The 12,315-nt window shown below is 28.4% G+C and overlaps 1 protein-coding gene across 1 annotated transcript; it reads right to left on the bottom strand.

Moving 5' to 3' along the window:
* Positions 1-337: 337 nt before the first annotated feature.
* On the bottom strand, positions 338-2,637 carry LOC111916096 (aquaporin NIP2-1). Its single transcript, XM_023911734.3, has 5 exons — positions 2,300-2,637; positions 1,879-2,103; positions 1,001-1,195; positions 838-899; positions 338-752 (listed from the first exon to the last, which is right to left on the bottom strand). The coding sequence occupies exons 1-5, from the start codon at positions 2,429-2,431 to the stop codon at positions 533-535; spliced, it is 834 nt and encodes a 277-aa protein (XP_023767502.1). The 5' UTR covers positions 2,432-2,637; the 3' UTR covers positions 338-532.
* Positions 2,638-12,315: the final 9,678 nt, after the last annotated feature.

The following is a 12,315-nucleotide window of genomic DNA, read 5'->3' as shown; positions in this document are numbered from 1 at the left end:
AACCCTTGAAAAACCCATAGGTCCTCATCTGCCACGTTGCTTCGACGATCAGATTCTTTGATCTGGTTTGTTTCGTGTTGCTTCACGGTGGTGCTTTCATATTTCTGTTGTTTGTATCTTGGGTGCGATTATAAGAGAGAGTCTCCATGATCCGTTTCTAATAAGTCCTTTAAGTTGTATAGTAGTTTTATTGAGTTAGATCCGTATTTATGAGTCTAAGACCACAAAAAATATTGATGCTTCCGTTGTCCTGTTTCATCGTCATTTATTAATCGATCTTGTTGTTCAAGACTTGTGAATACTAGAATTTATAACTATACTAAAATATTATACAAAATATTGTTAAAACCATATTACTATTTATATATAATACAAAAGATTCATTACAGTCATTCCATTCCTTAACACAAACAAAACATGTTATGGAATGGAATGTAATAACTAATTTTATTACCTTATTATTTTTTTCATTTTGTTTAATGAGAAACCATTATAGTTCATCAAAATATATTACAGAGAAGTAACTATATCTTTAAACGGTAGTATTTTCGCCGATGTCCTTCATTCTTTTAAGTTTAAACGAAGAAAATGTCACAGGTCTATCAGTTGCTCGAATAAAACTATAACACATCACCCCAAACACTGTTCCTGTTATAGGACCGATAATATACACCCAAATTCCTTTATAATTATTACTAGCTAATGCCGGCCCGATAGTGCGTGCCGGATTCATGGATCCACCTGATACTGGTCTGAAAAGCAATCCAAATAAAAAACAAATAATATTTATAAATATAATATTTAGTTAAAAATATATTTTATTAGGCTAACTTTTACCCTGCTAAGATGGAAGTAATGCATACGGCCGATCCTACTGCAATACCCGCCAACTCCCCTACCTAAAAAACAATTTTAGAATGGAATTATGGATTTTTGTTTACTTGATGACATTTTCAAAAAGAGCAATGTAGTTAGTTAGTTAGTTTAATGGTGTTCTTACAGCCTTAGAATCTGTGGCGACGGCTGAAGTGACAAACATCATTGTAAAAGTGACGATAATTTCCATTATTAGAGCTTGTTCGTCTGTCCCTGAAGGTGTTGTTGTGCCCAAATGTTTTACTTCGTGTAAAAGTACACGTAGGCAGAATGAAGCTGATATGGACCCCGTTAGTTGTGCAGCTGCATAGATCGGGACCTTCATAAACACAATGGTTGGCCTTTATTTCTCATCTATTTATATATTTCCATTATAAAGTTTCTTAACTTATTTATGGACCCACAACTTTTAAGTTTATATAATTTAGGTTGACAAAAGAAATAAACTACTTATACTGTAATCGAATGAGTCAGAATTTTTGAATCTGCGAATGTTATTATAAGTTATTCAGAACGATTTTTTTTTCATAAGTTCTTGAAAAAACATCTCTACAACTTTCTCATTTTATGATGCCACCTTGGGACTAACTCAACGATTCACAAATCTTATCAAATCTTTACTATAGCATAACATCTCCTCAACTTATAGATCATAATAGAAAACCTGAAATATCATAATAATGATAACTATTAATCAATTTATATATTTATATCTAAGTATGAAAATCTTAGTTGAAGTTTAGGATTTGACTTGAGATCATTGAACTCCATGAAAATATTCATGAAATTATTGAAGCCATACAATATGCCAATTAAAATTAGGTCATGTAGTGGTCCAAATCAGGTCATACTCGACCTGGCTTCCCATGGTCCTCATGTGCCCATCATTATCACATACTCACATTAACCACAAATGGTTCGAATCTACTAAGTTCTATGGTCTAAATAACATGATCCATTATGGTATTCATGATAAATTATGGTCTAGGTCTAACCACGTACCTGGTTCCATGGTAAATGTCCCACGGCTGAAAACGCTAGTGTGACCGCAGGGTTCATGTGTGCACCTGAAATATGTCCAACTGCATAAATCATAACCGTCACAATTAGACCACCAGCAAGCGAGGCTCCAAGTTGAGACACCTTGTGTTTATCGTTTGTAGCAAGTGCCGCTGATCCACATGTCACAAACACCAACAAGAAGGTGGCAACTGCCTCCGCCACCACCTAAAAAAACAAAGTCAAAACATTGTGAAATCATCTTGAAGATGATAAAAAGGGTATGCAGATGTAAATCATAACGTCCACAGAGCAAGAAAGGTGATTAGATCTTTCATCTTCTTAGCAGGATGACGTTATAGGTTATAATGGGATGCCATGTGTAGATAATATGAAGTCAACCACCATGGAAACAGGAACATACCTTTCGGAAAAAACCGGGAGGATAACGAAGTTGAAGTAATGTAGCGACTTTAAACCGTTGGCTTTCTTCTGTTGTTTCTGATGTAACGATGGGTAACTCATTTGTGCCACAATTTGAATGTGCTTTGGCCATGATTATGAATGTAAGGGAATCTTTTATGATAGTCGTAGCTACAAAGTGTGTCACATTAGGTGCTTGAGGTTCTATTTATATAATTCATATTCCTTTTCAATTTAAAAAACAATTAACCAACTTGAAATATATGAAAAGTAAGTTTTTATAAACAATAGTAACGTGGGAACAAGATTAAATTATCGGATGCATGATTTGTTAATAGGAAGGTCTAGGTAGTTAACCCTTTGGCCCGTTGTTGGCTAGAGATTCTATCGTTTTATTGTCTTTTTTGTGTATGGACAACGGCTATTTTATAAAACTACCAATGAGCATAAAAAAGGAAAAAGAATACATTTAAAAGTGGAAATAACATTTAGAGTGTTGTGAATCGAACCAAATTAGTATTGCATATATGTCCAAAAGAAATGCCTAAAGACTATAATTATATTTAAGGCCGTAAACGAACTTAACGTTTAACGAATTGTCTGTAAAACGTCGATAGCAATCATTTATCTTTATAAATAAATGATCATGAACACACATTCTTATTCGTTTTGTTAAACAAACAAAATAAACAATGGTTTCTTTCGTTCATTTATATCTACAAAGGTTTATTTATTTTGTTGGTTTACATTTGTTTATATTGGTTTTTTAAGTTTATTTATGTTTATATATGATCAACTTTTGTTTATTACATTACTACAAACGAATAACCATGAACAAGAAAAGTGGTTTCTTTATTGTTCATCCTGGTTCTATTATTCGGCTAACTTAAACTAACAAGGATAAACAAACAGTTTTTCGTGTTCATTCGGCTTGTCTACAACCCTAAATATAATCTCTTCCTTTACAAGATTTTATGATTTTAAAATAATTTTCGTTCAAATTTCAAAGTTGTAATATGAAACACCCAATATAGAAACTATATACCTTTTTTAGAGCTTTTTCATGAAAAGGTATTTTCAACTCGAATCCATATGTTTCCATTTATACCATTCGTTGAACTCATACCAAAAATCAAGAAAGTGTATTCGGTTTTAAACACAAAACCTCCAATCCACATCCCAACCGCTATAACTCTAATAGTAGTCTTTCTCAGCGATTGCTAAAATATATCTAATGTCATTCTGTCTACCATCAATACATATCTATTTGTAACATAAAAATAAACCTTATAAGCTTTTATATTCTCTGTTGAAATGATATTCCTTAAATTGGTTTCATGTACAAGTTTTAAGGCAAAATTAGATGACTAGATATTAGATTATTATAGTTTTTGCTGTCCGATAATGATTGGTGGATAGGCGACGTGGGGTGTATATATATATATATATATATATATATATATATATATATATATATATATATATATATATATATATATATATATATATATATATACACACACAGAGAGAAGGGTTTAATTGAGAAAAAAAAAGGTTGAGAATGGGGGAATCATTCTTAGCCATTCATTTATTTTTGCCGCAAAAGTCTCAGTCCTACTAGCAGAAATGGAAAAGTAATAGACATGTATTTTCCAACAAAAAATGTTACCTTAAACTATGTTAATCATTACCTTAATATATACAAAAACATAGTTTTTTTCGTTTTTTATTTTTTTTATTTTTAAGAAGCTATTTTTATCGAACAATGATTTTAAATATACCAAAATTCATGATTTTTTATTCTCTACAAATAGACATCCATATTGATATAGTTTTAAGGTAAAATAAAATTTTTTTATTTTTTTTATTATCAGCTATCATTATTCATAAGTGAATAAAAATGAATCATGTTTTTACTATAATACATTCGTTATTCAGTTATAAATAAAAATTATGATTAATTTTTTTTTTTTACAATTTAAGTATCATTTATATATGAATATAGCATATAATAAACATAGTATATTCATATTTAAATATTAGACGATGTATTCACTTGTAAATATTACATAGTATATTCACTTGTGCATATTAGATGGTATATTTAATTATTAATATTAGATAATATTTTCATATCTAAATATTACATACTATTACATGATATATCACATGTGAATATTACATAGTATATTCATTTGTGAATATTAGATGATATATTCACTCATGAATATTGCACAGTATATTCACATATGAATATTACACAGTATATTCACATATGAATATTACAAGGTATTTTCACAAATATATATAATTTTTGTATGTTATTCACATATGAATAACATACAGACTTGCATATTTGTTTTTTTGTTTTAATAATCATATACTGAGAAAACATATTCATATATGAATATAACGTGGTAATTTAGTTCATGCATTTCATCAAACAGTTGGAGTGCATTCAATTTAACTTTTTTTAAAAATGTTAAAAACATGATATTTTGACTATTTAAATCTTACAAAAGAGTAGATTGATAAAGAATTATATGAAATTTAACAAAAAAAATGATTTGATCTTTTTCTAACCTCAATTTTGAAGTTTTATTTGATAATCAATGTTGAATGAATGATATGAAGTGGATTCTTTGTTCATTATCGATGATGTTGATCTAATAACGCTGGGAGTATAATTTATCATAGATGTTGAAGATCTGATCCTATTCAAGCACAATTGAAGGTTGGATTAAAAGAACCAAAAACGAATTTTGTTGTTAACTATTGAATCATGTTGATAAACATGTTATTGACGAAGATTGATGATTGATTAACACTGGATGATGGTTTAACTAAAGAAATCTAGATGATTGTTGAAGGTTGGAGGAGAAATTTGGATGATGAACGATCGATTAGAAATGTGTTTGAATTGTTATATATTTCTATACAGTACGTATTTGATATTGAAGGTTATTATCATATTTACAAGTTTGTCACCGTGTCTTTTATGCTTAGATTAAATGAGTGGCTGAGAATGATTCCCTCATTCTCAACTTTTTTTATTTTCTCAATTGAACCTCATTCTCAGACATGGGATACGATCTTAACCATTTATTTTGGAGATTAAAAAATAAAAAATATATAAATCTAAAGCGGAAAATAAAAAGAAAATAAAAAAAAATCTTTTTTAATAACTATTTTCGTTATTTTATTTACGCAAAAAAATAAATAAATAAAATTACTGTTTTTTTCTAGATATACATGAAATATTTTAATAAAATATTACACTATAAATATTCAAGTGAAATTTTTAGAATGTTAGAATATTTTACAATTCTACTAAAAATTTTAGATATTCCAAAATATTCTAATAATTTACTACAACTGTTAGAATTTATAGAATATTAGAGTATTTTATTAAAATTGTTTGAATATTTGCAGTGTAATATTCTAGTAGAATATCTGAATATTCTAACAGTTTTGTTGTTACTTTTATTTTAGAATATTTTATTAGAATATTTCAAAGATTAAAAAAACAATTTATTTGTTAATTTTTATTTTTTCTTGAAAATACAAATGATGAAAATATTTTTAAAAATATAGTGGTCTCAAATAAACCTAAGTAACTAACTAACTAACTAACTAACTAACTATATATATATATATATATATATATATATATATATATATATATATATATATATATATATATATATATATATATATATATATATACTTATAAAGGAAACATTTTTCCTTTTACCACTTTCATTTGAAACTCTCATATATTTTTTCTTTCACCACATTCATTTGAAACTCCCATGACTTTTCAATTTCTTTCAAATAATAATTACAAGTTGTTTAATAAGGTTAAATAAATATCAAACCTAAAGTGTAATCATATATAAACTAAATTTCAATATTAAAATAATATATTTACTTCTACTTATAAAGTTATGTTTGTTAACTTTTAGCATATTATAATTAATTTATTAGTTTTAATATATTGTTTGATGTAAACCATTATCATTTTAAAGATACAATTTTTGAGCAATTTGTATAAAATATTTAAATTATTAATTTATGCATAACATTACAGAGTCAACTTATATATAAATTTTAGTTTAACTTAAACAAACCAAAAAATATGTTGTAAATAGTTAAAAGTGATCAAATGTAGTGTCTTTCGAATAATGATTATAAGTTGATTAATAAGGTTAAATAAATATCAAACCTAAAGTGTAGTCACAAATAAACTAAATTTTAATTTTCAAATAATATTTTTACTTCAACTTATAAAGTTATGCCTTTAACTTTTAACATATTATAGCTAATTTATTAGATTTAAAATGTTGTGTATGTAAACCATTATCAGTTTAAAGTTACAACTTTTGAATACTTTAGACAAAATACTTAAATTGCTAATTTAAATATAACATTATAGTGTTAACTTAAATATAAATTTCAGTTCCACTTAAAAAATCAAAGAATATTTTGTAAATAGTTAAAAGTGATAAAATGTAGTGATAAATGCAAAAACTAAATTGTAATCTCAATTTAACTAAATAATCTCCTAAAGATATTATTATAATCGTTAAAATCTTTCAAATAAGTAGCTTAAAATATCCTACAATAATAATAGTTAAAAATAAATCTATATAAATGATTATATTGTTAACTTTAAAATCAAAAAACAGTGTTTGATGTTTTAAATAATTATAATAACAAAAATTAAAACAGTAAGCAAATAAATTTAATAAATTTGATCAACAATAACAACTATAAATAACATTAAACCATATATTATATTTAATTTTGTTCATTTGTAACTCGCGTGTAGAAGTCATTCAAACGATTGACATTATGCAGTTATAATAGATGTATATATTATCATATAATTCAAAATAATCAATATATTATATCAATTTAGTATACAAATTATTATATCAAATTTAACAACAACGTTACTATTATATTAAAAAAACATATATTCGTAAAGACTTCAACTATAAAGGTTTTTCTGCGCAACGCGTGGAAATTCGTCTAGTATATATATATATATATATATATATATATATATATATATATATATATATATATATATATATATATATATATATATATATATATATATATACTAGGGTTGTTTAAGGAACCTGCTAAGCACGACCCACGAACGGTAATATAGAAATACCACAAGGGATTCTTGGTTATTTATTCATGAATTAATGACGTCAACAATTATATGTATTACAAATGAAAATGTGTTGTTATACTCGGGTAAGGTTATTTAAATCACAATTCATAATAAGGAAAGAACTGAAAGTTTAAGACTTTTATAAAAAGAATGGTATATAATGCCATTTCTATCATGCAAAAGAAGGGTTTACGAAATCATCAACAAAAATCTACTTATTTATGAAAGCACATGGGTTTAAATTACAAGAAAAATGACATTTCAAAAATAATAAATTAAAATACAAAATGGCAAAGAACATGCCTATGAAAAGAAGTCATCCTAACAGGTTCAAACTTCTATGGCATGCCATCTTCTAAAAGATTTGGAATTCTTGATAACACTTGAAAACGAAATAATAATAATAATAAATTAAACACCTTTGGGCTCGAGCTTGAGCAACATTCTAAATTTTCCCTCTGCAAGAATAACATTGTATCAAATTAATTAACAGACTCCATTATTTGAGTCTTTCAGGTGATATATTTTTGCTACTTACAAGTATTTTTCTTTTTTGTAACTTATGAATCTTTGCTTCATCTTAGTAAAGGAATCATTGCCATCTTTAGATTTCTTCATAAGATGTCATGGATCAACTCGAGTTTCTTGAACAAAACTGACCCCCTCCATTGAGACTTTCAATTTCGAAGCTGGATTGCTTCTCTGGCTCTAAAAGGAGAATCTTAATCCACTAGTCTGCTCTAATCACAATCACCCTTGCTCATTGCACACCAATTAGCTTCAATTATGGCATGAATTCATCACAGTTCCAACTTCCAACATAGTTCATGAGGCTTATAATATGCGGAAACGATCTTTGATGAAATGGGACATTCTCAAGTATCATGGTATCATGCAAAACTGTTAAAACTTAAAAACTCAATAGCATCCAATTGCAAAATTGATATGATAATTTATAAAAATTTTACTTGAAATCACATATGCTTGATGCGTTTGTTTGAGACAATTTATTTACCGAAAAGATCATAGGCCATCTAAGAATTTTTGTTTGTATCTACTTGTGTATTGGAATTTTGAGAATAATCAACTATTTTCCTTGTTGACTGTTCATCACTAAACAATACTTTTTTTGTTGTACTTCATGTCATCATTAATTTTGAAAGGGACGACATGTGAAACGATACATTTATTAGAATGCTCAACGTCTAGCCAACGAACACAAGTTTTAAAGGTTTAATAGAATAATTAAGAACCTCTCATACTAATTTCAACATACCTAGAAAAGGAGGGGAAACTTAGCAGAGCGTATAATGGAAGAAAGAAAGAGAAATGATTTTTTTTTAATATTTCAACGAACACCTGTAGTACCCTGCTCAATGAAACAATAGGAATTATAGGAAGATCTATGACACCTTTTCAAATGTGTTTTTTTTTTAATATTGATCATTTTCAACCCTTTAATACCCCATAGGTCTATAAATGTCAATAATTTTAACATTCCATAATTAATATTTTAAAAATATATTGTGTAGGAATTTTCAGTCACTAAGAAAACTTACATGGATCAAGATAATCATCTGACTTGCTTGCCCTTCTCTTATTCCAAGCCGAAACCAACACCTCTAAAAGTTTAAAAGGAATATATTTTGATGATGAAATAAATAAAATTATGAACACAATAAATGAGTAAAAATAGTTTATTAAGAAATTAAGGTTAACAAACATAAAGTTCAACTTCCATGGCGTCGATTCTGATTTTGCTACAACTTTGAAAGAATTACCTCAATTGGGTTGTATATGATGAAGGAAACCCATTCTTAGAACAAAATCAACAATGAAGATTTGAGGTGGCACTCGTGTCGTGTCGTGTCGGGTTCGTGTCGTGTCGAAACACTAAACAGGTTGAAAGTGCTTGACCCTAACCCGACCCATTTAATTAAAGTGTCGTGTCGTGTCAAGCCGTTTATTTTCGTGTCGGGTTTTGGGTTAGGGCTATAGCTCGAAATATGTCGTTCATGTGAGGTTAAAATATTGAGCATGTTGAAAGAGTAGGAGTTAGGTAGGCAGAAAGGAAAAGCTAATACTTTGGAGGCAGAATAGATGAAGTCATAGCAAGTTCAGATGACAAAATTAAAAGAGTGGGAGTTGGGGAGGCAGATGACAAATTTCATGAGGAAGCGAGAGTGGTGAAAGAGACCGGGTAGTTTAGGAGAGAATGAAAAATTGAAATGAAGTCTTGATCTAGATGGCTAAGTCATTTCAACATTACAATACAATTTAATTCGAATGCTTTCTTTTACTTATGGTTTTTATTTTGTATCTCTCTAGTTTATTTAAATAATTCAAAATACTTGCATATAAATAAACGGGTCATTTTCGAGTCATATTCGAGTTGAAATTCACAACCCTAACCTTACCCATTTAATTTTCGTGTCGTGTCGTGTCAACCCGTTTATTTAAACGAGTTGAAATATGTTACCCAAACCCGTTTATTTCGTGTCGGGTTCGTGTCGGGTTTCGTGTCGTGTTAATTTTTGCCAACTCTAATGAAGATACATCAGTGGAGGAAAATTAGGGCTCAAGTGGTTCCTGGAGCTACATGCTTTCTAGCGAGAGAAATAGGAAGTCGATATAGACCTTACTTGATCAGATTGAGTTATCGACCAAACTTAGAAATCAGGTAATGTTTATGACCTCATATTAAAAAAAAAATTGCACAACATTATCATTTGTAAAACCAAATGAAACTATATTTTTGAAGGAGGAATCGATTGCATCTATTACATATTCTAGGATCGATTTCTATAGAGAAAAAAGGAGGAAAGCAGTGGCCACAGAGAGATGATGGAGGTAATTATGTAATGTGAAATCAAGGGTTTTGCAAAAGTATTAAGGTCAAAGGTTGAACTCACCATGAACAGTGATACAACATGCTTCATTTTTATAAGTGAGAATGGATAAAAAGTACCTAAGCATAAACTGTCTTCAATCTATCTAAGTTAAATCCTTTACAGAGCTTTTGGTTTCGTGTTCTCCATGTTCTATTTCGTTGAATTACCTGATTTTGAAATCAAAACCCCCATAAAACCAAATTAATTGGTAAAGAATTAATATTCATAGAAAATGAAAATATGATTACTTACCACAACATCAAAGATATATCTAATTGAAAACATATTTTATCACGGTGCGAAGAGAAATGGTGTTGTCGGTGGTGTAAAGGCATGTATTTCCTCTTCTTCTTCAGATTATGTTAATGTGGGGGTGATGGTTGACAATAAAAGGACCAACACCTTAACGCCTCTATCTCTACTACTGCTAAACCCAATACATCAATATTTATGGTTTCAATTTGGGGAGAATGTGGGGAGTGGTCGAAGAGAGACAAATCTTACATGAAACTGCCTCAAGATACAACAATGCCACTTGTTTGAGATAGTCTTCGTTGGAGATATTAGACATAGAAAATATATGTTTGTTTTAGAGAGAAAGAGGAATATGATGGAGGAATCATGAAACATGAGAGCATACACAAGGGTAACAAAAAAGAGATTAATGAAGTAGTGGTATGGAAACCAGGGTAGGTGGGTTACTTTATTGGAGCATAGGTGTCCTTTTTGTCACACGTGTGGTAAAGGAGAGAATGTATCCTCAAGAAGATGAAATGTGTCTTTTTCAAGATGAAGAGAAAATGAGACACTTTATAATCTTTCCTTCTTTTATTGAAAATATTCAACTCCATACACATAAGTAAAAGAAAAAGAATCCAAACGCGCCGCATAAGTTCTATGCTTGAAGAACACAAACTAACCTCCAATTTGAAGAACACAAGTGTCGTAAAGGAGAGAATGTATCATCAAGAAGATCAAATGTGTCTTCTTCAAGATGAAGAGAACATGACTAACTTTATAATCTTTCCTTCTTTTATTGAAAATATTCAACTCAACACGCACAAGAAAAAGAAAAAAAATCCAGACGTGCCGCAAAAGTTTTATGCTTGAAGAACACGAACTAACCTCCAATTTAAAAGGTTTATATATATATATATATATATATATATATATATATATATATATATATATATATACACACACACACACACTTACAAAAGACATAGTTTTTACTTACACCACATGCATTTGAAACCTCCATGACTTTTCATTCTCTTTCTAATAATTATGATAAATTGGTTAATAATGTTAAATTTAGGAAAAAACTAAATTCTAATCATAAATTAACCAAACTACAATACAAAAATATCATATTTTACTTCTATTTATAAAATTATGAATTTAGCCTTTTATGTATGTTGTCGTATATAGGAAACTGTCATTTTAAAGTAACAACTTTTGTATAATTTATGATTTTATGCAAAATACTTAAATTAATAATTTGAAAAAAAACATGTATTCGTAAAGATTTCAAATATATTGTTGTATTGTACGCAACGCACGTCTATTCAATTAGTGTGTGTGTGTATGTGTGTGTGTGTATATATATATATATATATATATATATATATATATATATATATATATATATATATATATATATATATATATAGGGTGAGGTTCACCAGGGAACCATTATTAACAAGGAACCAATGAACCAATCATAATCATCCGAAATCATAATGATCAATACCAAGGGAATGGATGTACCTTTATAAATCACACACATACATCATATTATACCAAAAGACTTACTTATTTTTTTGGTTTAATATTTTTAGGAAATGTTTTTTATTGAAATAAACGAATATACCGTTGTTCATGAATTTTCTTCGTTTTTCCATAGAGATCAATGTTGATATATAAAAAACATTTTTT

The sequence above is a fragment of the Lactuca sativa genome, chromosome 3 (assembly GCF_002870075.4).
Source record: "Lactuca sativa cultivar Salinas chromosome 3, Lsat_Salinas_v11, whole genome shotgun sequence".
Classification (NCBI taxonomy): Eukaryota; Viridiplantae; Streptophyta; class Magnoliopsida; order Asterales; family Asteraceae; genus Lactuca; species Lactuca sativa.
The sequence above is the reverse complement of the archived record's forward strand: the minus strand, read 5'-3'. Positions and strand labels throughout refer to the sequence as shown.

What these genes read in the sequence shown, in the direction of transcription:
- LOC111916096 (XM_023911734.3), bottom strand. Translation starts at nt 2,431, where the DNA reads ATGGCCAAAGCACATTCAAATTGTGGCACAAATGAGTTACCCATCGTT. An exon ending in CTCCCGGTTTTTTCCGAAAG is followed by an intron (nt 2,104 to 2,299) that starts GTATGTTCCTGT and finishes TTGTTTTTTTAG; the next exon opens with GTGGTGGCGGAGGCAGTTGC. An exon ending in GACATTTACCATGGAACCAG is followed by an intron (nt 1,196 to 1,878) that starts GTACGTGGTTAG and finishes GTGTTTATGAAG; the next exon opens with GTCCCGATCTATGCAGCTGC.